The sequence below is a fragment of the Sorex fumeus genome, unplaced genomic scaffold, assembly GCF_029834395.1.
Source record: "Sorex fumeus unplaced genomic scaffold, SorFum_2.1 ptg000006l, whole genome shotgun sequence".
NCBI classification, from domain to species: domain Eukaryota; kingdom Metazoa; phylum Chordata; class Mammalia; order Eulipotyphla; family Soricidae; genus Sorex; species Sorex fumeus.
In genome coordinates, this window is record NW_026606063.1 from 33,472,803 (window position 1) to 33,500,357 (window position 27,555).

The following is a 27,555-nucleotide window of genomic DNA, read 5'->3' on the forward strand; positions in this document are numbered from 1 at the left end:
CGTGATTTACAATACAATGGTAGGAGCTCTTGTACAGAACATTCTTGTACCATATCCACCACCAGAGTGTCCACTTCCTTCTTCCATTGTCCTAGTGTCCCCCATTACTGTTCACCTCATCCCCCCACCCCTCCAAGTTATGCTTCCAATTGAAGTCCAGTACTTAGTTTCCATTGCCATTGGGCCTTTATTATTCCCTTACTATGTTTCCTTATATCCCACTTTTGAGAGACATCATTTTGTCTGTCCCTCTTCTTCTAGAAGACTAACCTCATTCAGTATGATATTCTCCAGAGGCATCATTCATGCAGCAGCAAATTGCATTATTTTATCTCTTCTTATAACCAAGTATTATCCCATTACGTATATGTACCATAGTTTTTTATGCAGTCATTTATTTTGGACACAGGTTGTTTCCAGATCTTGGCTATTGTGAATAGTGCTGCAATGGGCATAAGAGTACAAATGCCCTTTCAGGAAAGAGTTTGGGGGCCTTAATGTAGAGGCCAAGGAGTAGAATTTTTATAATTCCAGCAATATTCAGGGAGTAATCAGCCAAGAATGGTAGACTGAAGAAATAAGAAATTGCTCGAGTCTGGAAAGATCTCAAATTCAAAAGGTCTCATGCCTTGTAGGCAGGCATAATCCCCAATACTGCATGGATGTGTGGACCCTAGTGAGTATTGCAACTAAAAACTGCATGAGCGCCATAATCAGGTGCTCTCTCCCAGTGTTTCAGTCTCCGCTGGAGAGACTAAACCAATAAAAATTGACAGTAAAAAATTCTTCGAAAATTATTCAATATAGAGTAGATTCATTAGTGCAAAGTCCTGCAAAAGTTAAGCATGGAAATTTTGACATTTGTCAAAGTTGGTATTAGGGAATGATAGGGAGTGTGGCTTAGAGAAGCAGGCTTCCTCTCTGCAATAAGCAGGACTTCATAATTCCCAGTGCATGTTTCTCTTTTCAATAGAAATAAATGAACTCCCCATTAATAAAATGCTGCAGTCAACAACATCTATGAAAATGGGCACTGGTAGAGGGATGGGTATTTGATCATTGTATAATTGAAACCCAAGCACAAAAATGTGTAAGTCTGCAACTGTACCTCATGATGTGTCACTATTAAAAAATAAATAAATAAATAAATTTTAAAAATCTATGAAAACTATGTGGATGCGAAAAACAGTTGTAAATGACTATGTTCAGCTGCAAATCTCCCAGTCATCATTTTGATTTGTAAGGCCTAAAATTTTTCCTTTATTCTTCAAAGAGAATTTTAAATTTGGGATTTTAAAACTCCAATTCTGTATTTGTTATGAACATCAATGATAACACATGTTATTATCAGTAAGTGAAAACAAAATACAAGACATAAAAAGTTTCAACTACTCCTCAAAATGCTGTTATTCTTTCCGTGTCTCATCTCACCATCAAATAGAAAGAGATATGCTTATCTCCCAGAGACCCAACAAATTCAAATTAGACATGAGCAGGAGAAGCTTTTTGGTTAAACTTGAATTAATTGGACTGGGTGGTGTCCGGGGCGCATGGGGGGGGGGGGGGGGCGGGAGACTGAGTTTAAAGCAGAGACAGGAAGTCAGTGTTCAACTTCTCTCCTTATAACTTCCAGAAAACACAGGAAGAAGTTTAAACCTTAGAATGAAGATACAGATGTCAAAGTCCTACCTTCATTCGATTCTCACAAGATCTCACATAGTGTTGCTAGATGTTACTGATTGATAAAATTAACCTATAGTATGTTGCTGAAAAGACCAGAATTCATTTTACTCAGCACTTCTGATTCTGAAATTACATTCTTCTTACCCTCAACACACCTTTCTCCTTTTCCGTATCCTCTAGTTCTGAAAATGAAGATTAGAAGTAAAGCCTGCACTTTGGGCAAACTAAGACGGCTTGACTTAAATAGTTCTTCCACATCGCATCTCAACAACAAATTCATAATGTAAATAGGACAATATTATTATTATTCAAGTCCTTCAGGCTCTATCTCAAACACATCTTCACACCTACCTGTGCACACGTGTGCGCACATGTATGTGCACATACACTCACATCCACCGTGCCCTGATTTTGATTTTTTGTGTGAATATTGGCTCTATTTCCACAAAAGTAATCACAAAGTCTAGACTTTACAGGGTATTTGGGGGGAGTGGAGGTACATCTGACTGTGCTCCAGGCTTACTTCAGCTGTATTCAGGAATCACTCTCAGTAGGGTTCATGGACCATATAAGGCACAGGGAATCGAACTTGGGTCAGCCTCATGAAGGCAAATCTCCTACCTGTTGTACTATCTCTCCAGTACCTATAGGCAATTTTTTAAGTAATCATTAGCCTATCATATTTTGCTTTGTAGGAAAAAAAATATGTTCTTTGTCTCAAATTAATTCACTTCCACACCCCAAAAAACCCCACAGAAATGTTGCCAGAGCAATAGTATATCAGGTAGGGTGTTTGCATTGCACATGGCTGAGCCAAGTTCAATTCCCAGCACCCCTAATGGTCCCCCAAATCCCACCAGGAGTGATCTTTGAACCCAGATTCTGGAGTAAGACTTGAGCACTGCAGGCTATGACACAGAAACATAGAACATGTTTGAGTGATGGGATCGTTTATCACTTCTATGATGTTTTCTTTTTAATATATAATTTCTTAGTGTTTACTATAGGAAGTGCTACAAAATGGGAAATATATCATCAAGTTCCACTTCATAGTTCATTTGTGATAGTACAATTAGAAAACTATTTTCTGATAAGAATTAATTTTAAATGCTCAGTAATTACAGAATATGCATTTCCACAAGTGCTAGTTTACTGATACCAGCAGAAATCAAGCCAAAACATTTCTCAGAGCTTTATTCACAAAACTTTGAATTCTGATTTCATACTTTAGTGATCTAAAAAGACTAGTAAAGAAATGAAATCCAAATGTATCTCCATGTTAAACTTTACATTGTCTATCTATTTTACAGCAATGAAGGTACATGAATAATGCACAATAACCAAGGCTACCAACCACACTAGAATCCCATCTTCCCTCTCCTCACAGAGTTGGATCACTTCCTTTCTCACCAGAGATAACAAACATTAAGAAATCTAAGCAAAGAAACACAAGTCTTTCTCAATATTTTTGGAACATGTGTAAAACATTTGATTTTTTAATTCAGATTATATAGGTTTACAAGATGAAATATGTTTAAGGACACTTTATACCTCATTTAAATATATTTTCACAGCTGCCAACTATGTACCTATATCCCTCCATCGCAGTCCATTGGGCCCACTCCCCTTCTCTGTTTTCATTTGGCTATTTATTCCCTTGGGCTGGAGAGATAGCACAGCGGTAGGGCATTCGCCTTACAAGCGGCCAACAAGGCCAACCCAGGTTCGATTCCTCCGCCCCTCTCGGAGAGCCCGGCAAGCTACCGAGAGTATTCGATATGCCAGACACAGTAACAACAAAGCCTCCAATGGAGACGTTACTGGGCCCGCTCGAGCAAATCGACGATTAACGGGAGGGCCTTTACCTTTACCTTTACCTATTTATTCCCTTGCTCTTGCTTCACTATTTCCTATGGGTGAATAAGATCATCTAGTTATTTGTCTTTCTTCCTCTGATTGATTATAAGCCCTGAAATATCTCTACAACATTATGAGTGCAACATGGTCTCTTAGACCTGTTGACCCTCAGAAAAGGAGTGACCAATATCTACTAATGGAGTTCCAGACAGTTATTAGCACTTCACTGGTTTCCTTCTGCATCTTCTCACATGTCAAACATATGCTGCTTTCGTGGGAATTATTTTGTGAGGAAAATTACTTTCCATCATGCATATATTGAGGATTTTTAAAGCCATTTTTATAGAAACAGTCTTTGAATGCCAAATGATGCTGCACATATAGTGTCTCTATTCACCTGAGCTGTTGTATCAAAATGACACAGGCTGGGCAGTTTGAACATTCAATTCTCATAATACAGAAGGCTGGAAGTTTAAAAATAAGCTAGATTCACTTATGTCGGAAGAGGACCTGCTTCCTGTTCATAGAGACTGCTCTCCTTCTGTGTTTTCACACGGAGAGAAAAAGGCAGGGGAACTTTCTGTGATCTCTTCCTCCGCAGCACAAATCCTGCTGCTCATGAACTAGCCACCTCATGAGTTAGCCACCTCCCAAAAGATCTGCCCTCCTCACCCCATCACCTCCATCAGTCTCATCACCCTCATCCACACATCCCATCCTGGACATGAAAATGAAGAATTCCAACACTAAAGCCATAGCACCACCTGCAGGAAAACATAAAAACAAAAGCTAAACCAGCCAGGTAAGCAGGGAAATATAGCAGGAAACTCCATGGCAAAAAAAATATATATAAGAAAACAAATGACCAAAGGCAATAGAAATAGAAATATCTATTTAAATATTTATGTATATAAATAAAGAGATAAATAGAAGAGCTGGATAATGGTCTTCAGTAGGAAGTTGTGGGGGGATAGGCAGAAATCAGGGAGACACTACAATGGTGGAGGGACATGATCACACTGGAGGAGCAGGGATGCTGAAAGGTGGGAAAGTGTGATGAATGATACCTATCAGCAATAGTATTCTAAACCACAGTGCCTAAAAGGAACAACAGGAAGAAAAGGGTTCCTGCCAAAGAGAGAGACTAGGAGGTGGGAGGAAAACTGGGGAATTGCAGAAGGGAAGTGGACACTGGTGAAATGATTGGTGTTGAAATATTGTATGCCTGAAATTCACTCACACGCACACTGTCCTCCCATTGTTCATCGAATTTTGCTCGAGCAGGCCCATAACGTCTCCATCGTGAGACTTGTTGTTACTGTAATTGGCATATTGCGCGGGCGAGATACTCTCGGTAGCTTGCCGGGCTCTCCGAGAGGGGCGGAGGAATCAAACCCGGCTTGGCTGGGCTGGCTGCTCGCAAGGCAAACGCCCTACCGCTGTGCTATTGCTCAGGCTGTGCCTGAAATTCAAACGCAAAAAAATTGTAATTCATGGTGATTTAATAATAAATAAAGACATTGGTAAAAAGAAACAGAAGAAGAGAAATAAAAACATATCTTATGTTCTTGGGTTGGAACAAAGAGACTATTAAAATCACCATCTTATCAAGAGCAATCCGAAGATCTAACAAATACCCCCATCTAAATACCAATGACATTTTTTCAAAGATAAAATAATTCTAAGATTTGTGTTGAACTCAAAATATCTTTAATTGCTAAAACAAATCTGAGAAAAGAAAAACTAGAGGCATACCACCCCCTCACTTCAAACTATACTGCAGATCAAAAGGAACTAAAACCTTTTGCTATTGGAACAAAAACAGACACACAAACTAGTGGAAAGAATTGAGAGCCCAGAAATAGACTCACACTAAAATGAACATTTAATCCTTATCAAATGAGCCAACAGGACGCAATGACAAAGGAAAATGTCTTCAAAAAATGATGCTGGGAACACTAGACACTCATTTACAAAACAACAGTATTTTTTTCACTTTTTTTGGGTGGGGGGGCATTTGAACCACAAACAGTGGTGCTCAAGGGCTGACAGTGCATTCAGGAATTACTGCTGGCAGTGCTTGGGGGCCATGTGAGATGCTGAGAGTTAAACCCAGTTCAACCAGATATAAGGCAAGCACCCTACCCACTGTGCTTTCACTCCAACTTCAACAATAAAAATTTTAAAGCTACATAATTACTTAATACCATTCATAAATATAAACAAAATGCATTAAAGTCTTGAATACTATATTCAAAAATCATAAAATGTATAGATGACCTCAAAATCACAAAATACATAGATGAAAACAGATAATACATTCTAGGACCTCAACATCAGACATGTTTTGAAGATCCATTTTCATTGATCTCAATTCCAAACACAAAAGCAAGGATAAACACATGGGACTCCATTGAACTAAAAATGTTTTTATACATTGAATGAAATTTTCACAGAAACAGAAAGCAACTGAGGAATTGGGAGAAAATATTTGCATATCATAAAGCCAACCCAAAGAGTTTAATATCCAAAATATTTGTTTTAGAATTCACACAACAGAATAGCAAGCAATATTTTTAAATGGGCAAAAGAGGGGCTGAAAAGATAGTACAGCAGGTAGAGCATCTGCCTTACACATGGCCAGCGAGGGTTGGATCCCCTGCATATATATGGTCCCTTGAGCACTGCCAGGAGTAATTCCTGAGTGCAGAGCCAGGACTAACCCTTGTAAATCACCAAGAGTGGCCCCAAAACAAACAAAAAAAGTGGGCAGCAGACTTAAGTAGTCACTTCTTTTTCAGAGCCTGGCAAGCTCCCCGTGATGTATTCGATATGCCAAACACAGTAACAACAAAGTCTCCAATGGAGACGTTACTGGGCTCGCTCGAGCAAATCGATGATCAACGGGAGGGCCTTTACCTTTTACCTTTACCTTCTTAAAAAAGATGTTCAGGTGGCCCACTGACAATAAAATGCTCAACATCACATAATGGGAAAATGCAAGTCAGTACCACAATAAGGTCACCACACAGTGAAGAGAATAGCATGTATCAAAAGATTAGAAACAACTAGGTTGGCCAGGCTGGTGCGAAAGAAACTTATTGAAGTTTCGATAACCATTGCTAAGAGTGTAAATTGGTAGAAGTGCTTCAGAAAAATATCAAAATTCCTTTTTAAAATAAAATAAATAGGGGCTGGAGTGATAGTACAGCGGGTAGGGCATTTGCCTTGCACGCATCCAACCTGGGTTCAATCCCCGGCATCCCATATGGTTCCCCCAAGCACCGCCAGGAGTAATTCCTGAGTACAGTGCCAGAAGCCGACCCTGAGCATAGCTGGGTATGATCCATGACCCAAAAATAAATAAATATATATATGTGTGTGTGTGTGTGTATGTGTGTGTGTGTGTGTGTGTGTGTGTAGACCTTCAGCACCTCCAGGTTTAACTTTGGTGGCCCCCACCCAGCAGGACTGGGTCACATCACTGGGCCCATTAAACCTCCTAGTACAAATCACTGAATTAACACCTGAAGTAGCTGGGGGCTCCTAAGTGCTACTTGGTGGTGGGCTCCACGACCAAGAAAGCCCAACTTCCCCTTGTCAGCTACCTCAGCCGTTCCCTTTCTGCATTTTAAACATTCCTGCCAATCCTTGGGCCTTCTAGATACTGAGGAAGTTTATAGTTTCCCAAACTGAAAATTCACCCCAGACTGTGGGCTCGCAGGAGACTAAGGGATAAAGGGCAAGAGGGTCAAATCTGTAACCTAAAAGATCTCAAATAGACCATCCCCACCAACTAAAGTGGAAACGTTCATCTTATCTTAGCTACACAAATGCTACATCAAAAATGCATTTGGGAAACAGATGGGAACTTTCTGATACTTCTATAAGAAACACAAACCCAATTCTCCTATGAAAACCCCACACACACAAAAAGAGAAAATGAAGCATATTTGGTCCTATACTAAGCTCCCCTTTCCACTACCCCCCCGCCCCAGAGCTTTTCTTCTACTTTTTAGTAAGCTTTTTTTTATCTATTTCTGAATCTGAGCATCTTTATTACTCAATATTTTTAAGAATGAAAACATTGAAGAATCTGCTACCACAGACAGAGACTGCTACCACAGCTCCTGCATCACTGTTCCCCCCTCAAAAAAAAAAAAAATAGAAATAACACAAGTCAGTGATATCACACTGAGGCATTCATTCAAAGGACAGTAAAACACTAGTTCAAAATATTAGATATTCAAGACATTTGCATGCCCATGTCCCAGCAGCATTATGCAAAAATAGCAAAAATATGGAATCATACTAAATACCCATTGACAAATAACTGGATAAACCAAGTGTGATGTATATACTCAATGGAATAATATTCTGCCATTAAAAAGGGATGAAATTGTTTCTTTGTTATTTGTTATTTGTTATTTTGGAGACAAAATAGATAAAATTTGAAGTGATTGTGCCAAGTAAAAATAAGTCAGTGATGAAAACATTACCAGATGGTTTTGTTCATAATGTGAATTATAACTAAAGCAAAGCAACTGGTTAAACAAAACTGACTTCTGGATTGAGGGAAAGATGGAAGGATGAGAAGAATGGGTAGAGGCATCTTTTTGATAGTGGGACACAACTATAAACTTGATAGTGTGATGGGCCTAAAAGTATAAATCTATACGTCTAGAATTCTATTGTTAAGAAATTATTAAACAAAAAAGTTAAAATATTAAATGCTATGGCCAGATAGTACAGCAGGTAAGGCACTTGCCTTGCATGTGTTCAATCAGGGTTTAATCCTCAGCATCTCATATGGTGCCCCAAAGCTCTACTGGGAGTGATCACTGGTAAGAGTTAGGAGTAAGCCTTGAGCTTCACCAGGTGTAGCCCCAAAACACACACACACACACACACACACACACACACACACTCTCACACATACAAAATCACAGTAACAGGTACAGAGGGAAAATATCTTAAGATACTCTATAGGTATAAATCTGATGTGTGACCTACATAGCAAGCCAGAGAAAAATAGTCCTGCAACAAAAAGAAAACTAAAAATGTATGTTCCTCAAAGTTAAGAGTGATTGTAGTTGGTGAGTGGGATAGTGAGTGATTTTTATTTTATTTGTTTACACTTCTTCAGACTTCCACATTTTATAAAAATTCTGCATAGATGTACATGTAAAACTATCAATGAATTTTTAATTTTTATAAATGAAATAAAAAAATGCAATTTCTCATATATAAATGAGAAAATTGCAAGTTAAGAGTTTGAGAGACTTTCATTCTATTTATATTTTTTTCACTGCATGAAAACATTTCAATTTAATGTAGCCCTAATTATATTAAATCTCATTTCCCTACTGGAGTTTAGTCCCTAATACCAATACTAGTGAAACCTTTTCCCTGTTAGCCTATGTCCTTTATGACTTCAGGTCTTACATAGAGGCCTTTAATCCATTTTGTATTTACTGTTGTATATTGAGATGGAGTAACTGAGCATTTTCGCATTTTTTGTTTATTTATTTACTGTCTTGTTTTGGTTTGGGGTCCACACCCAGCAGTGCCTGGTTAATTCTGGCTCTGTGCTCAGAGATGAGTAATTTTTGAGTACAGAGTCAGGTGTAAACCCTGAGAACCACCAAGTGCAGCCCAAATCAAAAAACAAAAAATATCAAGTGCTTTTATAATGACAATTACCAAGAAATTTGAAATTACAAGGAGACTGAGGTATATGTTGGAAGAAAAGACAAAATGTAAATGGTACAGCAACCTAAGGAGAGAAGGAAACTAGACAGGGTAAGATTAGAAATACTGGCCCTGGAGGAAAATTCCTGAGACTGGATACAGAACAAGTAACCAGGATACACAGAGGATAATCCTTTAAAACATCATACTCTTCCCCAGCCCCTTTACATCCCCCTTTGTACATCTAAGCCCAGCGCAGAGTGCTCACTTATGCCTCCTCATAAAAAGAATATAAAAAGATATATATTTTTTTTTTTACTTAAGGATTCCAGTTCCCCAACTTCCCTACCTTCCTTTCATTTTTCTCAAATAACATTCTACAGAATTTGGCCATCTTCTTTCTCCAAACCTCTGCCTGAAGATAAGAATCTTTTTTTTTCTTTTTGGATAACACCCAACCACCAATGCTCAGGAGTAACCCCTGGCTCTGCACTCAGGAATCACTCCCGGCGGTGCTCGGGGGACCATATGGGATGCTGGGAATCAAACCCGGGTCGGCTGCATGCAAGACAAATGCCCTACCCGCTGTGCTATTGCTCCAGCCCCCTGAGGATAAGAATCTTAACAGAAACAGATTGATTGTGTATGCAAAGAGATCTCAAGGAATTGCACTACCAGCACCAGCCTAAACAAAAACTAACATTTTGAGTGAGTCCCCAAAGTGCAACTGACCACCTAAATACAGGCTAATCAGATTCCTAATGGCTTGGGCAAAGGCCCTGACATTTACATACAAACCTACCTCTAGGAGAATCTGACGGACACTCCTCACCTCCCCTCCCTCCCACCACCACCTGCTCAACGCCCAGATCTCACAAACTAGGGGGAGGGGATTTATTTTTCTGCTCTTTGGTTAGCATCCAGAGAAAGTACTGGAGGCTTCCAGTGCCAGGATCTCTGAAGTCCTAGCACACTGGTCATCTGTAGTCACCTCTAGATGGAGAAACAGCTGCAAGGTGGACCTATACATGTTAGTGATTACACTCACAGAAAAAATGTATGACTTTGGTACTCCACAAAAGTTTTGGCATAACCTGAGGAAGAGGTGAAGCAGGCCTGTTTCTTATCTTACCTCCCAAAGTGCTTCGCCAGCAATCAACAACAAACACCAAAGTGGTTGTAGATATTTGACTCAAGTATTTCGATATCCTCTATACCTGGGTCCTCACATAATCACTGTCTTGTTAAACAGCTTGGTGTGTGTGTGTGTGTGTGTGTGTGTGTTTAAAACAGGGTGCTCAGAGTACTCTAAACCCTCTTTGCAAAAATAACCTCCACAAAATAGAACCACGGAGCTGCCCACTCTTTCCCAGGGTTCTTCAGGTAGGTAACCTGCTCTTCCCTTAGGACTGTATGCCGAGGAGTGCAGGGATTTTGTTGCCTTTGCTCACGGGTGCACGGCCTGGCACGCAATGGGTACGTGTTGCCTGCATCTGATAAAGAAAAAAAGAAGCTAGCAGCCCTGCCAAGGGATGAGGTCAAGCGCCTGTCTCTCTTTGATGGACAACAGGTAAGAACAGATGAGTTGGATTGGGTGACAAGCACCCAAGAACTCAGGGTGCCCACAGTATGTCCTCGCTGTGGCTGCAACGTGGGGAGCCCTGAGTGCTGAGGAGGGGTCAGGGAGACACTTACTCCAGCTTCTTGAAGTGTTCTCTGCCGGCCGCCACATACTTGCCACCGCTCTGCAGGGCTTCCAGCTCCAGCACCCGGCGCCCACGCGTGGGGGTGTAGAGGCGCCGCACCCCAAAAGGCACTTCCACCTGCTGGGTCAGCTGCTCCAGCAACACCTCGAAGGTGGCCACGCGGCGCCGCGAAAGCACGAACTTCTTGCCCACGTAAAACTGGTCCCCATTGCGGTACACCAGGATGGTCTTGGCAGGCGTGGTGTCCACTAGCGAGTAGGACTTGCGCGCGCCCATAGACTGATCGGAGCCCCGCATGTGCCCTCCGTGCTGCCACCGGCGCTTCTCTCACTCCTGCCCCGTGGGACGGAGCGGACGGCGCAACCACCGAGACGCCACTGGCCGTGGTTCGCGGGGCACCTGCACGGCTACCGACGCTGCGCTCCAGCCTGGGCGCAGCTGTGACGCGGGGACCGTGCTGGCCTCCTGCGCGCTGACGCGACCCCTGTGATTGTGACCACAGCCAGACACCAGCCTCTCCAGAAGAGCTGCCGGGAGATGAACCTCCCGCCCGGGCCGTGGAAGGGAAAAAAAGAGTCGGGCACCCCCTCCTTCCAACAGAAAAAGAGCCAAGCAAGAGGAGAGGATGAGAGGGAAGAAGACAGCATCCTGCAAGTGTGGCAGGAATGGAGGGTGCCGAGGACCCTCTCTGCACCGGATTCCTCCCCCCAATCTTCTTGCTCCAGCGCTGAAGGGGCCAAGGGCCGCGGTGGGTGGGGGCACCGGGTTGTCCTGGCCGTTACCAGCCAAAACTGCGCCGAGGACACATTGTCAGGTGAGGAGCAGGAGCTGATGTCTTCACATTTAGCTTTCGGAATGCATCTTTCTTTGAGGGAAGAACAACTGTGCTTGGGTAACCAACTGGTATTCTGGTATTCTGTGTCTGCAGGCTGCTCCTCTTGCTGAAACAATGAGCAGTGCTAGTCACGCATTTTCCATCGTATATCTGACACGGAATGCTATCCGAAATATACGAAGAATTCATAAATCAACCAGAAAAATGACTTTTTTTCTTTTTTGATCACACCAGGCAATGCACAGGGGTTATTCCTGGCTCATGCACTCAGGAATTACTCCTGGTGGTGCTTGGGGGACCATATAGGATGCTAGGAATCAAACCGGGGTCGGCCACGTACAAGGCAAACACCCTACCCGCTGTGCTATCGCTCCAGCCCCCCAAAAATGATTTTTTTTGCTTTTTGGGTCACACCCGGCGATGCACAGGGGTTATCCTGGCTCTGTACTCAGGAATTACCCCTGGCGGTGCTCAGGGGACCATATGGGTTGCTGGGAATCGAACCCAGGTCGGCCACATGCAAGGCAAACCCCCTACCCGTTGTGCTATTGCTCCAACCCCAAAAAATGATTTTTAAATGGGCATCGCTTCTCCTTCAAAGACACTGTTTCGGCTGGCACACAGGAACATGGAGTGTCCTATCTGAATCTATGGGAAATGCAAATCACAACAATGAGATATCACACACCTGTAAGAATATTTTCTGAAGTGAAAAAACAAGGCAGGGGGGGGATTTAAAACAAGGTGCTCAGAGTAGATCAAACCGTCTTTGCAAAGTTAACCTCCACAGAAGAACCACAGAGCCGTCCACTCCCCTTCCCAGGGTTCTTTCACATAGGTGACCTGCTCTTCCCACAGAATTGTGTCCCAGGGAGTGCACACAAAAAGTGCAAAAAGAAGAGAACCCTTTGGTATTTTAGATTTGCACATTGGTGGGGCTAGCCTATAAAGCAGTATGGCAATTCCTAAAAAGAAAACTGGAAAATAAAAAGTCTATACTACCCATTTAACCTGCTTCCGAGTAATATCAGAAAACTACAAAAATTACTAATTCAAATGATAACTGTACCAGGGGTTTAGGCACTTGGCTTGCATGTAGCCAACCCAAGTTTGATCCCTAGCACTGCATACACTTCCCTGAACACCACAGGAGTGACCCCTGAACACAGAACCAGGAGTAAGTCCTGAGCACCTCCAAGTATAGCCCTAAAATAAAATCAACCACCACCAAATGTTCTCAGGATATATGTACTTAGTGTTTGTTAGAGCATCATTTATAATAGCCACTAGCTGAAACAAGCTAAGTTCCAAGATTTGGCCTATCTGTACAAAACTTCTCAAGTACTAAAAAAGGAAAATGAAATTCTGTCATTTACAAGAAAGTGGGTGGACCTTCAAGGTATTTTGCCTAAGAGAAATAGCACTGTAGCACTTGTAGCACTATAGCACTGCCCTCCCATTGTTCATCAATTTGCTCGAGCAGGCACCAGTAACGTCTCCATTGTGAGACTTGTTGTTACTGTTTTTGGCATATCAAATACATCAGGCTTTACCACGCGGGCAGGACACTCTCAGTAGCTTGCTGGGTTCTTCAAGAGGGACGGAGAAATCGAACTCGGGTTGGCCACGTGCAAGACAAATGCTATATTGCTCCAGCCCCTAAGAGAAGTCAGATAAAAACAAACACCCTTTGATTTCACTTATGTATGACACAAAGATAACAATTAAATAAATACACACGTTTACTTTTCAGCACTTTCTAAGTTCTTTTTCAAATTTTTTTAGGGGCTGGAAGATAGTACAGTAGGTAAGGCAGTTAGTTGCCTTGCCTCCACCCAGATTTGACCCCCAGCACCACTTCTGGTCTTCTGAGCACTGTCAGGAGTGATTGCTGAGCACAGAGACAGAAGCCAAGAGAATAGGTGGGTGTGGCCCAAAATGTTATGTTTTAATTATTATTGAGATGGCATGGTTTAAAATAGTGTCAGTATTGTTTTAAGGCATAAAATGTTACTATACCACACCCTATTACGATGTTGCCAGGATTTCTCTACCTTCCCTAGGTTTCTTCTTGCCCACTACCTCATTTCTCAATTAATTCCCCTCCCTTTCAACCAGCCTCACTCCCAGTTAAGAACCTCAGTTCTTTTATCAAAACCTAAGGTGGTTGCTTTCATTAGACTTTGTCTATTCCCTTTGCTTTGTTTCTATCTACCATATATGAATGAGAGGGCTGGAGTGATAGCACAGTGAGTAGGATGTTTGCCTTGCATGCGGCCAACCCAGGTTCGATTCCCAGCAACCCATATGGCCCCCAGAGCACCACCAAGAGTAATTCCTGAGTAAAGAACCAGGAGTAACTCCTGTGCATCACCAGGTGTGACCCAAAAAGCAAAAAATATCTATCTATCTAAATATGTGTATATATATATATATATGAATGAGATCATCTGGTATGTCTTTTTCTCCTAACTAATTTTAGTTAATACGATACCCTCCAGTTCCATCCAAGTTGTAGCACTGCAGCACTGTCCTCCCATTGTTCATAGATTTCTTCGAGCAGGCCCAGTAACGTCTCCATCGTGAGACTTGTTGTTACTGTGTTTGGCGTATTGAATATGTAATGGGTAGCTTGCCAGGCTTTGCTGTGCGAGCAAGATACTCTTGGTAGCTTGCCTGGCTCTCCGAGAGGGGTGGAGGAATCAAACCTGGCTCAGCCAGGCTAGCCGCATGCAAGGCACATGCCCTACCTCTGTGCTATTGCTCCAGCCCCATCCAGGTTGTGGAAATATATAAATTTTTATCATTTTTATAAATGATTAATATTTTGTTGTATATGAACAAGATTATTTCTTTATCTGCTCATTTATTGTTGGGCACTTGGGTCATTTTCAGGTCTTGGTTATTGTAAGAAGCACTGCAATGATCATAGAAATGCACATATTATTTTGAATTATAATTTTATGTTCTTGGGCTAGATAACAAGGAGTAATATTATTGGATTATAGCTTAACTCTGTTTTTCACTTTTTAAGACAACTTCATATTGATTTTCATAGAGGCTGAGCCAATTTACATTCCACCAACAGTCAATGAGAATTTTTTTCTCCATATCTCAGCCAGCACTGGTTGTTTCCACCCTTTTTGAGATAGTCCATTCTTACTGTTATGAGGCAATACCTCTGTTATTTTGGTTTTCACTTCCCTGATAATTCTGTAGTGATATGCAGTTCTTCATATTCCTATTTGCTATCTATGTACCTTCTCTGAAGAAGACTCTGCTCAACTCTTCTACCCATTTTTTGATGGGGCTTTTTAGTTTTGGTGTTGAATAAAATGTAATCTGTAAACTTTTACACTAAAAAATCAAAGATATGTGCATTATTAACAATTATTAATAGCATTATAAACGATATAACCTCAATTTAAGAATAAAAAAATTAAAAATAAATGGTTAGTTAAAGGAAGAGGTGAGAGGTAGGCAAGGGGGTAAACTGTATAATGAATAGTAAAACTGGATTTTTTGGTGAACAATGTATGTATCAAATGTATGTCTGCGTAGCTTTGATTTTCCAAGATGCACATCTGTAGCCACTACAATATTATAAATGCAATGTTACTTCTTTTTTTAAAAATTCATTTTCAATTGTTTTGATGGGCTTAAACAAATTTAATGGCAATAGATTCTGTATTACCTGTTGAACCCATATACATAAGGTACAGAATATTAATAGCACTGTAGCATTGCACTGTCCTCCTGTTATTCATCGATTTGCTCAAGCAGGCACCAGTAACGTCTCCATAGTGAGACTTGTTATTACTGTCTTTTGGCATATCGAATACATCATGGGTAGCTTGCCACGCTTTGCCATGTGGGTGGAATTCTCTCGGTAGCTTGCCAGGCTCTCCGAGAGGGGTGAAGGAATCGAACCTGGGTCAGCCGCGTGCAAGGCAAACGCCCTATCTGCTATGCTATCGCTCCAGCCCACAAAATATTAATATCATAAATATTAATATCTTGATATTTAATCCTTCAAGAGAACACTTTCTATTTACAAGCTATGGTCAATTTTTAAATTAGGAGCCCATCTCTGCATCACTAAACACATATCATTTGGTGAACATGACCACTTTATTTAATCACCAGGAAGGTTCAGATGTTCAAAACCCTTCAAAAAAGAGTATGACTGGGTAATCATGTAGTAATCCATGGTTCTTGAGTGGGATTAGAGATTTTCTCTGAATCCTGGTTTAACTGAGAATCTCAACGAAGGCTTTTCTCGTGGGCGCAGGAGGCAGATGGAGCTGGGGTAGCCCTTGAGTCTGAGGCGGCTCACACCCCCATCTGGGGACATGGTGAACCTCACATGAGTGATGACATCCTGGAGCTCCAGTGTCAGGCTATTGAAAGAGTGGCTTTCGTTGGGAGACAGCTGAAAGAGAGACAGACATAGGTGCTGGTAGTTATGCAGTGATGGCACAACTGAGCTCCCTCACCCAATGCAAGCTCTTGGACTAAAGGACCTTCAGTTATTCAATTATAATAGTTTGTCTTACCACTGAAATTTGCTAGCAGGGTGCCAAATACTACTGGCTTGAATACTCAGGTCCCTGAGTTATCTGTTGTACCTGATGGTTGATAAAGTGGACAAGTTGATAAGAAAAAGATAAGTGGGAGTGTTTGAATCTCCCAGAAGCTATCAGTGCTCATTACCTGGGAATAACCCTCAACCTCCAACTGCGACCCACAATATTTCCCTCTTACTAGCTCAAAGAAGACCCTTTGGGGGGTGGGAAGGGCTCTGAAGCAGTGCTCCTGGAACCTCAAGGTTACTCCTTGCAATTCTCAGCCAACTGGGCCAATGATTCAATCCGAGAAGCCAGGGAGCCTACATTTGGGGGGCCCTGAAGGGGGTTACTCAGGTCACCCTGTAGCGCCCACAGACTTCCTGGGGCACAATCTGGAAGTGAATGTTAGGAAAGCCATGTGGTGCTTGGGATAAACGAAGGTGTCTGGCCCCTGTACTATCTCCCTGGCCCCAAAACACCCTCCTAGAGCATCTCAGCACCACCTCACATGTTGACTTACTGTTATAGCTTTAAATATACTAGTCACCCCTTCTAAAAGTCAACATGCAAAAACACCTTTCATATATATAATCTCTGTACTATTTTTTAAAAATAGCTTAAAACAAAAATTTAAAAATTAACTGTATTAATAAGAACTTTCTAAATGAATATTTTAAAATTCATTGTTAAAATGTTAAGTATTATTAATTGCATATATGTGTGGTGCGATTCTTAAAATTTCACTTTGCTGTTAAACTGAGAAGTTTGGGAGTTGTATCAGAGTTATTCCAAAATAAATCCAAGTGCAGTGGACCAAGTCTAGGATCAGCTGCAGAGTGTCTGACGGCCTCTGTTCCTCACTAACCTTTGTGATGGGGAGCAGTGGCTTCCACTTGTGGACTGGAAGAATCCACTTTCGTCTCATCATGATTTCCTCCTCATGAGTGGTCAAGACACAACCATCCAGTTTACAACTATCAGGAGAATTGCCTATAAGAGCAAATTGTTTTTAATTACTTTCTTCATTTAAGTTCAGCTTTGTTCATGTGATATTGAGGGTTATTTTTTTAAATCAGGTTCAAAACTCATCAAAGAACATGTTGTGGGTTCTTTACAAACAAAAACAATGGTCGGAAGTGAATGAGAGATGGAATGCGTCCTTTTGTCATGAGACAGATTACCCCATGGAATAAGTAATTTGTTTTTCTGAGGAATCAAAACGATACAACATATGTTTATGGACCTGGCATACTAGTGTTTGAATTTAAGGCATTTTACTTTTACAGTTGAATATACTTTTTAAGCTTCCTTTCAGATTTAATTACTTGCATATTGCTGAGTGACTCTTCTGAAAATATTATGAAACTGGAAAATATTTTGCTTATGGCATCATATTCATAATGTGACAATAAAAGAAGAAATACTGAGCTAAGTTAACCAGTTCTTGGCACCAATCAGGCATGCTAGGTGTTCAAGGATTGCTAGGTATTCATAGCAATATCTAGTGAAATAGTGAAAATATACAATCCCAAGTTTTTCTTCTTTGTGGAATTATAAAATTCTTTGGAATTTTATAGAAATCATTTGTCCACTGGGTTAGAGCAATGTTTCTCAATCAGTAATCATATGCTTACCTCGTAGTGTCCCCAGGAAATTCCAAGAGAGCCAGAGGTGAAAAATTATTTAAAAGAGGGCCACAGCCTGAAACTATGAGGCCAAGTCATAGGAAAGAGGGACCAGAGAAAGGAAACCAGGTTAAGAGGAGGCACTGAGAAACAACTGGTTATAGAAAACCATTATAAAAGGGTTCTACATTCTTTGTGAAGGCATCTATAGGAGATCCCCCTACCCTTTCAAAACAAAACTCAACAGAGCAGGGTTGCTGATCAGGAACTCTGATAAAGATAAAATTAATTGTTCACATGTCTCTTCATGGTTCATCCCTTGAAACTGAAAGATCCAAAGAGGTGAGTATGCTTCTGACTAGGGTGCTCATGAAAACCCAATGGATGCAGGAGGAAGACATTATTTAGATTGGTTATTTCATTGCTTTTCATATGTACATACTGTGTACAGTTATATATTAATTATTGTGTATTTGATATTTAGGAGCAGATATTGATGCATCCCTTCATTCCCATAACTACAACGTATTATTAAAAAAAGATTCTTAGGGGCCAATAGCTGTTCATTCATGACATTGTGGTTTGAGATGCCTTGCTATGTAAATTTACTAGTTGTTAATTGCTTTAAATAAACTACTCCTTACAATAATAAACAAGTGATTTTAAATTATTCATACAGAGAATCATTGGCTAGAGATAGTATTAGGAATTCAGTCATCCAAAAAAAAAAAGAAATTCAGTCATCCCAGCCACCTTCAAAAAATGAACTCTGACCTCTGTCTAATGCCAGGCACAAAAGTCAGATCAAATTGTATTAAATACCTCAATATCAGACCTGAATCCATAAGGTACATGGAGGAAAATATAGGCAGAACCCTCCATGACACTGACGCTAAAAGAATCATTAAGGATGAAACACCACTGACCAAGCAAACTGAAACGAACATAAACAAATGGGACTACATCAAGCTTCTGCACCTCAAAAAAAAACAGTGACCAACATACAGAGAGAGTCCACAGAATGGGACCCAATACCCATCTGATAAGTGACTAATATCCAGAATATACAAGACACTAGTAGAATTGTACAGGAAAAATACCTACAACCCCATCAAAAAATGGCAAGAAGAAACAGAAACTTTCTCAAAAAAGAAATATAAATGGCCAAAGAGCACATGAAAAACTGCTCCACATTGCTAATCATCAGGGAGATGCAAATCAAAACAACAATGAGATATCTCACACCACAAAAACTGGCACACATCCAAAAGAACAAAAGCAACCAGTGCTGGCGTGGATGTGGGGGGAAAAAAGATGCTCTTTCACTGTTGGTGGGAATGCTGACTGGTCCAGCCTTTCTGGAAAACAATATGGACGGTCCTTCAAAAACTAGAAGTTGAGCTTCCACATGACCCCACAATACTAATACTGGGAATATATCCCAAGGGTGCAAAAAAGCACAGTAGAAATGACATCTGCAGGTGCATTGTGTTCATTGCAGCACTGTTTACAATAGCCAGAACTGGAAACCACCAGAGTGCCCGAGAGCAGACGACTGATTAAAGAAACTTTGGTACATCTACACAGTGGAATACTATGAAGCTGTTAGGAAAGATGAAGCCATGAAATTTGCTTATAAGTGGATGGTCATGAAAGTATCATGTAAGTGAAATGAGTCAGAAAGAGAGGAGCAGACATAGAAAGACTACACTCGTTTGTGGAATATAAAATAACATAATATGAAACTGACACCCAAGGACAGTAGACACAGGGGTCAGGAATATTGCTCCATAGTTTGAAGTCTGTCTCATGAGCTGGGGGAGAAGGCAGCTGGAATAGAGTATGGATAACTAAGTCAATGATAGTTGGAAGAATCGTTCAGAATGGGAGACGTGTGCTAAAAGTAGGTAAAAGACCAAATGTGATAGCTTCTCAGTATCTATATTGCAAAACATAATGCCTAAAAGTAGAGAGAGAGAGAGTATGGGGGAAACTGTTTGCCATAGAGGCATGGGTAGGGTGGGTAGGAGGGGGTTGTATACTGGGAACACTGGTTGTGGAGAATGTGAACTGGTGGAAGGATGAGCATTTGATCATTGTATAACTGAAACTCAAACACAAAAGCTTTGTAACTATGTCACATAAATTTAAAAACTCAGTGATCCATGAACAAAAATAAGAAGCACACCCCAAAAACTTGGACTGGAGCAATAGCACAACGGTAGGGCATTTGCCTTGCATGCAGCCAACATGGCTGACCCGAGTTGAATTCCTCCGCCCCTCTCAGAGAGCCCGGCAAGCTACCGAGAGTATCTCACCTGCACGGCAAAGCCTGGCAAGCTACCCATGTCGTATCTGATAAGCCAAACACAGTAACAAGTCTCACAATGCTACCGGACTTGCTCGAGCAAATCGATGAACAATAGGAGGATAGGGACAGTGACAGTGACTCCAAAAACTTAATTAATAACAGCCACTTTTAACCAAGTTTTTCAATAGCATTTGTTTATACTTCTTTTGCCTGCATATAGTGCCACATATGGTCTCTGTATGCATAATTTTTTATGCATTTTAACTTTTTGATAGATTTTAGTATATATGTCTATTTTTATTACTTATAGTTTGGTAGCTACAATAGTGTTAAATTTTCTTATCTTGATATGCAAAATTACTATACCCCATCATTAACTAAGTGCCCATGAACCCAGAAGTAAACTGGTGTTATCACCAGGAGTATCACTAGCTGGGACCAAAAAAAGTAAATTTTTCTTAATTTTTTTTTTATTTTTAGTAAAACACCATGAGGTACAGTTGTAGATTTACAATTTTTTGTGCTTGGGTTTCGATTATACAATGATCAAATACCCATCCCTCCACCAGTGCCCATTTTCCACCACCATGGATAATATCCCTTCCACCCCCATCCCTCCTATCTCACCCTGCCTCTGTGGCAGGGCAATCCCTTGTGTTCTCTCTCTCCTTTTGAGTGTTGTGGTCTGCAAAAGAGGCTTTGAGTGGCAAACATGTTCAGTCCATAGTCTGCTTTCAACATGCATCTCCCCTCCTGGGAGGATCCTCCAAACACCCTTTATTTGGTGCTCCCTTCTCTATCTGAGCTGCCCTTTCCCCTAGAATGCCTGGCTGGCCTCTAAGCTATGGAGTAATCCTCCTGGTGTTGATCTCAGCTATTCTTGGGTATTAATCTCATATTTTGTTTCTTTATATTCCCCAGATGAATGCAATCTTTCTATGTCTATCCCTCTCTTTCTGACTCATTTCGCTTAGCATGATACTTTCCATGTTGTACCACTTGTATATAAATTTCATGACTTCATCTTTTCTAACAGCTACTTAGTACTCCATTGTGTAGATGTACCAAAGTTTCTTTAACCAGTCATCTGTTCTTGGGCATTCAGAGTTCTTCCAGGTTCTGGCTATTGTAAAGAGTGCTGCAATGAACAAACAAGTGCAGATATCACTTCGACTATACATTTTTGCCTCTCTGGGATATATTCCCAGGAGTGGTATCGCTGGGTCAAATGGGAGCTCAATTTCTAATTTTTTGAGGAACGTCCATACTGTTTTCCAGAAGGGCTGAACCAGTCGGCATTCCCACCAACAGTGAAGGAGTGTCCCTTTCTCGCCACATCCGCGCCAGCATCGGTTGCTTTTGTTCTTTTGAATGTGGGCCAGTCTCTGAGGTGTGAGATGGTATCTCATTGTGGTTTTGATCTGCATCTCCCTGATAATTAATGATGTAGAACATTTTCTCATGTGCTTTTTTGCCATTTGGATTTCTTCTTTGAGAAAGTTTCTGTTCATTTCATTGCCCCATTTTTGGATGGGGTTGGATGTTTTCTTCTTGTGGAGTTCAACCAGTATTTTGTATATCCTTGATATCAACCCCTTTTCAGATGTGTGTTCGGCGAATATCCTTTCCCATTCTGTAGACTGTCTTTGTATTTTGGTCACTGTTTCTTTGGAGGTGCAGAAGCTTCGTAGTTTAAGATAGTCCCATTTATCTATCTCTGTTTTCACTTGCTCGGAGAGTGGCGTGGCATCTTTGAAGATACCATTAGCTTCAATGTCATGGAGGGTTTTGCCAACTTTGTCTTCAATGTACCTTATGGTTTCTGGTCTGATGTTGAGGTCTTTAATCCATTTTGATCTTACTTTTGTACATGGTGTTAGGCAGAGTTCTGAGCCCACTTTTTTGCATGTAGCCGTTCAGTGATGCCAGCACAATTTGTTAAAGAGACTTTCCTTACTCCACTTCACATTACTTGCACCTTTATCAAAGATTAGATGATCATATGATTGAGGGGAGATGTCAGTGTATTCAACCCTTTCCATTGGTCTGCAGTTCTGCCTTTGTTCCAGTACCATGCTGTTTTAATTATTACTGCTTTGTAGTAGAGTTTGAAGTTCGGGAGGTTGATTCCTCCCATTTTCTTTTTCCCAAGAATTGTTTTAGCTATTCGTGGGGGCTTATTGTTCCATATAAATTTCAGGAGTGTTTGCTCCATTTCTTTGAAGAATGTCATGGGTATCCTTATAGGGATTGCATTGAATTTATACAATGCTTTCGGTAGTGTTGCCATTTTGACAATGTTAAGTCTCCCGACCCATGAGCAGGGGATATCTTTCCATTTCCTCATGTCCTCTTTTATTTCCTGAAGTAGCGTTTTGTACTTTTCTTTGTACAGGTCCTTTACTTCCTTAGTTAAGCTGATTCCTACGTACTTGATTTTCTGGGGAACAATTGTGAACGGGATCATTTTTTTCATGTAGCTTTCTTCTCTCTCATTGTTTGCATATAGGAAAGCCATGGACTTTTGGGTATTGATTTTATAGCCTGCAACTTTACTATACGAGTCTATTGTTTCTAGGAGTTTTTTGGTGGAGGTTATTGGGTTCTCTAAGTAGAGTATCATATCATCTGCGAATAGTGAGAGCTTGATTTCTTCCTTTCCTACCTGAATGCCCTTAATATCTTTTTCTTGCCTAATCGCTATTGCAAGTACTTCCAGTACTATATTGAGCAGCAGTGGAGAGAGTGGGCATCCTTGTCTCGTTCCTGATCTTAGAGGGAAGGTCTCAGTTTTTCCCCATTGAGGATGATGCTTGCTGTAGGCTTGTGGTAGATGGCTTTAACTATGTTGAGGAAAGTCCCCTCTATACCCATTTTGGCTAGGGTTTTCATCATAAAGGGGTGCTGGATCTTGTCAAATGCTTTCTCTGCATCTATTGATATGATCATATGCTTTTTATCTTTTCTTTTGTTGATATGATGGATTATGTTGATTGATTTCCGAATGTTAAACCATCCTTGCATCCCTGGGATGAATCCTACTTGGTCATGGTGTATGATCTTTTTGATGAGTAGTTGGATTCTATTTGCTAGTAGTTTGTTGAGGATCTTTGCATCTGTGTTCATCAGGGATATCGGCCTGTAATTCTCTTTCTCTGTGGTATCTCTGTCTGCTTTTGGCATCAGTGTGATATTTGCTTCGTAGAAACTGTTTGGAAGTGTTTTTGATATTTCAATTTCGTGGAAAAGTTTAAAAAGGATTGAGAGTAAGTCCTCTTTAAAGATTTGGAAGAATTCACTAGTGAATCCATCTGGGCCAGGACTTTTGTGCTTGGGGAGACAAAAAAAGTAAATTTTAAAATTTAAGCAGAACTGACATTTGTCCCATTCCTTCCAAAGATGATGAGTTTTTTGTCAGTCTTGTGGAAGAGTGAAAACTGGCCTGCTAATTAGATCGAAAACTTTAATTGGTGTTAAATCATCAAAAATCCTCAAATTAGTTGTTTATCACTTATGACAAATATCTATTAAATTATATATGCTTAGATATTATAATTTATATTTGAGTGGACATGATGATTTACAAAATGTTTAAAAATTATATAACTGACCAAATATAATTTATCACATTTATTCAGAACTGGTTAGCTAAACAATGAGACACTCAATTCCATGTATACCAACATTTCACTTAATAATTATAAAATTTTCTTCCTCGTCCTTCCTAATGCTGCCATATTGGTGGCTCTTTCGGGGTCTGGGGAATGAAACCCATTGTATTTACTGGTTGTGGCATATCCAATACGCCACGGATAGCTTGCCAGGATATGCTGGGTAGGCGGGATATTCTCGGTAGCTTGCCAGGCTCTCCAAGAGGGATAGAGGCTTTTAGGGAGGCCTCTAATTGCCCTTTCAAGTGTTCCCATGGTTCAAATCATATTTGAACCCTATTAAATATGGTGCTGTAATCTTGGGAGATGGGTATTAAGTGTCTTATGATGTGTCACGAGGCCGCAAAGTGGCCGCTTGTTCCAGAAAGCATCCTGAAGCGTGTTGGCGGCTGAGTAGTAGAGGTAAGTGGAAGTAATGGAGGTCTGCCAATGAGGTATTTATCTGGTACCAGTAGGGTGGTTCTTCTGTGTGTAATCCCTGGATAAATGGAGGTTGGTGGAAGCAGACAGGGCAGGGTAGGGTGGGTCTTCTGGTTCTAATCCCTTGGTCACTGGAGATTGGTGGGAGCAGGCAGAGGATCTCTGTTCCCGGGTCCATTGAGCCTGGAGTCCAAGGTCATAGAGTTCCGTTTACCTGGTTCTGTGGGGCTTCACTCGTGCTTGAGTCTCGGCCAGAGCATCCAGAAAACATGCTGGAGCGTGGCAGTGGCTAGGTAGTGGAGGTAGTATCAGTGCTGGCAAATGCTGGCAGATGTGGCAGAAACCGGGAAAAGCATTCGCAATGCCCACCTGTCCTTCACCAACTACAAGACCAAGATGACTGCCCTCCAATGTCCTAATGGATCTACACATCTTCCAGAAAGGCAATGGAGAAAATTATCCATGGCTTCTACTCGGATCTCTTCAATAGACACGTCCACCTGTCCACATACCAAATTCTGCAGGATGGATATGTCGTTCCCAGTGTTCTCCCTTCCGAAATCTGACACACCATTTCATCGGTAAAGAAGCGAACAGCACCCAGCCCAGACAAGGTCAGACCTGAACACCTGAAGAACCTGCCATCAGTATTCATCAATACACTGGCTCGGCTCTTCACATGCTACCTGTCTGAATGTAAGGTTCCATCTCAATGGAAAACCAGCAGTACTGTACAAGAAGGAAGACATCCACAACATTGGCAACTACCACTCTATCTGCCTGTTTTCTGTCATCTACAAGCTGTTCACTCAAGTCATCCTGAATAGGATTGACAGAACACTAGATGAAGGACAACCACGTGAGCAAGCTGGGTTCCGAAAAGGATTCAGCACCATCGACCATATCCACATAATAACCAAGCTCATTGAGATTTCTCAGGAGTTCAAGATGCTGCTCTGTTTAACGTTCATTGATTTAAAGAAGGCCTTTGATTCTGTTGAGACGGAAGCAGTCATCAAAGCCCTAGCCAAACAAGACATTCAAACTCAATACATCAGGATACTTCTGTGAGCTGTATTATAGATTCACTACCAGGATCTCACCATTCTAGAAGAAAGTAATCATCCATGTCAAGAGAGGGGTTCGGCAGGGTGATACCATTTCATCGAAACTCTTCAGTGCTATCCTCAAGAATGTCATGTGATGACTGGAATGGGAAGGAATGGGATTGAAGATAGACGGTTGGCAACTACACCACCTCCACTTCACTGATGACATCGTTCTAATAACACCAAACATTAGCCAAGCGGCACAAATGCTAGCCAATTTCGGCTGTAAGTGTGGAAAGGTCAGACTACAGCTGAATCTCACGAAGACAATATTTATGAGAAATGGTTGTGTTCCTGACACTCCATTCACTCTCAATGGAACTAACATCTCTGAATGCAACAGTTATGTGTACCTAGGTCGAGAAGTCAACATGACGAATGACCTGGCACCTGAGTTGCGCAGGAGGAAGAAAGCAGTTTGGAATGCCTTCAAGAGCGTCGAAGAAATAGCTAAGAGGACAAAGAACCTCCAGGCACATCTCTTCAATTCCACTGTTCTTCCTGCATTATCATATGCCTCAGAGACCTGGCCCCTAGGAAAATAGGATGAGAACACTATTCAAGTCTCCCAAAGAGGAATCAGAAGAGCTGTGCTTGGAGTAACACGCTTCACTCAAATGAGAGAAAGAATCCAGAGTTCCAACCTCTGTCGACGATCAAGAATCAGGGACTCTGTCTCTGTTGCCAAGACATTGAAAATCAGATGGGCTGGACACAATGAGATTTGGAGATGACCTCTGGACTAGAGCCATTACCAACTGGATTCCACAGGACGTCAAAAGATCACGTGGCCGCCCACCTATGAGATTGTCAGACTTCTTTGTCAAGACCCTGAATGATCAGTTTGAGGCTCTTCATGTTCCTAGATCGAGCAGATGCCATTGGGCTACACTAGCACATAACAGGGACGAATGGAGACGTTATGGCACCCACTCGAGCAAATCAATGAGAAATGAGATGTCAAGTGATCAAGTGATTAAGTGAATTATAAAATTTAGTGATCTCTTGGACTTTTGGACTCCCAATATGATACATATTTCTTAATAAAAATAATATAAACTTGTCTAAATATATGTTTATTAATGGATGTACATAATTTTGTAAACATGATCATTCCTTTAAAAATCAAACCTAGGGGTCAGAGCAATAGTACAATGAGTAGGACAATTGCCTTTCATGTAGCTGACCTAGGTTTGATCCCTGGCCTTCCATCTGGTTCCCGAACACCTCTAGGAGTAATTCCTAAGTACAGAGCCCTGAGCATCATTGGGTATGACCCAAAAACAAAACAAAAACAAACAAATAAAAAGATCTAAATATAATAATAATCAAGACTAGTAGGACTAAAGAGATAGTTCAACAGGCAGGAGCATACATTTTGCATGTGGGAGGCCCATATTCTATTCCAGGAATAAACCCCAAGCACCACACCAGGAGAAGTCCCTTGAGCACCTCCAGGTGTGTCCCAAAACAAAACAGAAGAATTTTAAAGAGTCAATCCTATTAATATGGTCACACCAGTCATTTTCCTTAGGACCCCTTCCACGTGGGTAAAAGTTCTCACTCTAATTCTTCTCAAGACTTAATCAGGGAGTACTTCAAGGACTCTTTCCAAATGTGATTCAGAGACTCCAGAGTAAGGAGGTTTACAGCATCAGACAACCTCTTAGGGTTCATATTTTGATTCTTTTCTGAGTTTCACCCTCACAGGACCATGTTATCTCTATAGCCGGCATGACAATTATAATGTGCTTTCTAATAGCTTTTCATTTACCTTTGAAATGTTCTGTATCAATCTCAATTTGGGTTATTACACCTGGATGTGCCAATCGGAAAACTGCCCACTCACAACCCTGAGCAAGGAGGATGCCATTCTCATCATTCTAGAATTCAAAGAAATATGAATAAAGACAGGTCAAAAAAAACTTAGTATCTTTCAAGAATCCATTTCTGAAAACCAGCAAGTTAAAAATGTGGCTGTGCTGCAGAATTATCTTACCATAATGGAAACAGGGAGGGGCAGGTAGAGGGTGTGGTGTAAGAACATAGTATACATGAAATGCCATCACTAACAGTATT

General features: G+C 41.0%; 2 protein-coding genes across 2 annotated transcripts in view; both read right to left on the bottom strand.

The window, feature by feature from the left end:
* DCDC2C (doublecortin domain containing 2C) overlaps positions 1–11,234 on the bottom strand; it is a 172,881-nt gene extending 161,647 nt beyond the window's left edge. Inside the window, exon 1 of the mRNA XM_056126405.1 lies at positions 10,927–11,234. Coding sequence (XP_055982380.1) covers positions 10,927–11,234 — 308 coding nt within the window. The remainder of the gene's footprint in view (positions 1–10,926) is intronic.
* A 4,763-nt stretch (positions 11,235–15,997) lies between these two features.
* The window catches only part of ALLC (allantoicase), a 29,915-nt gene continuing 18,357 nt past the window's right edge, over positions 15,998–27,555 (bottom strand). The window contains exons 9-11 of the mRNA XM_056126681.1: positions 27,251–27,359; positions 17,206–17,330; positions 15,998–16,204 (exon numbers count right to left, since the gene is read on the bottom strand). Of these exons, the coding sequence (XP_055982656.1) occupies positions 15,998–16,204; positions 17,206–17,330; positions 27,251–27,359 (441 nt within the window). The remainder of the gene's footprint in view (positions 16,205–17,205; positions 17,331–27,250; positions 27,360–27,555) is intronic.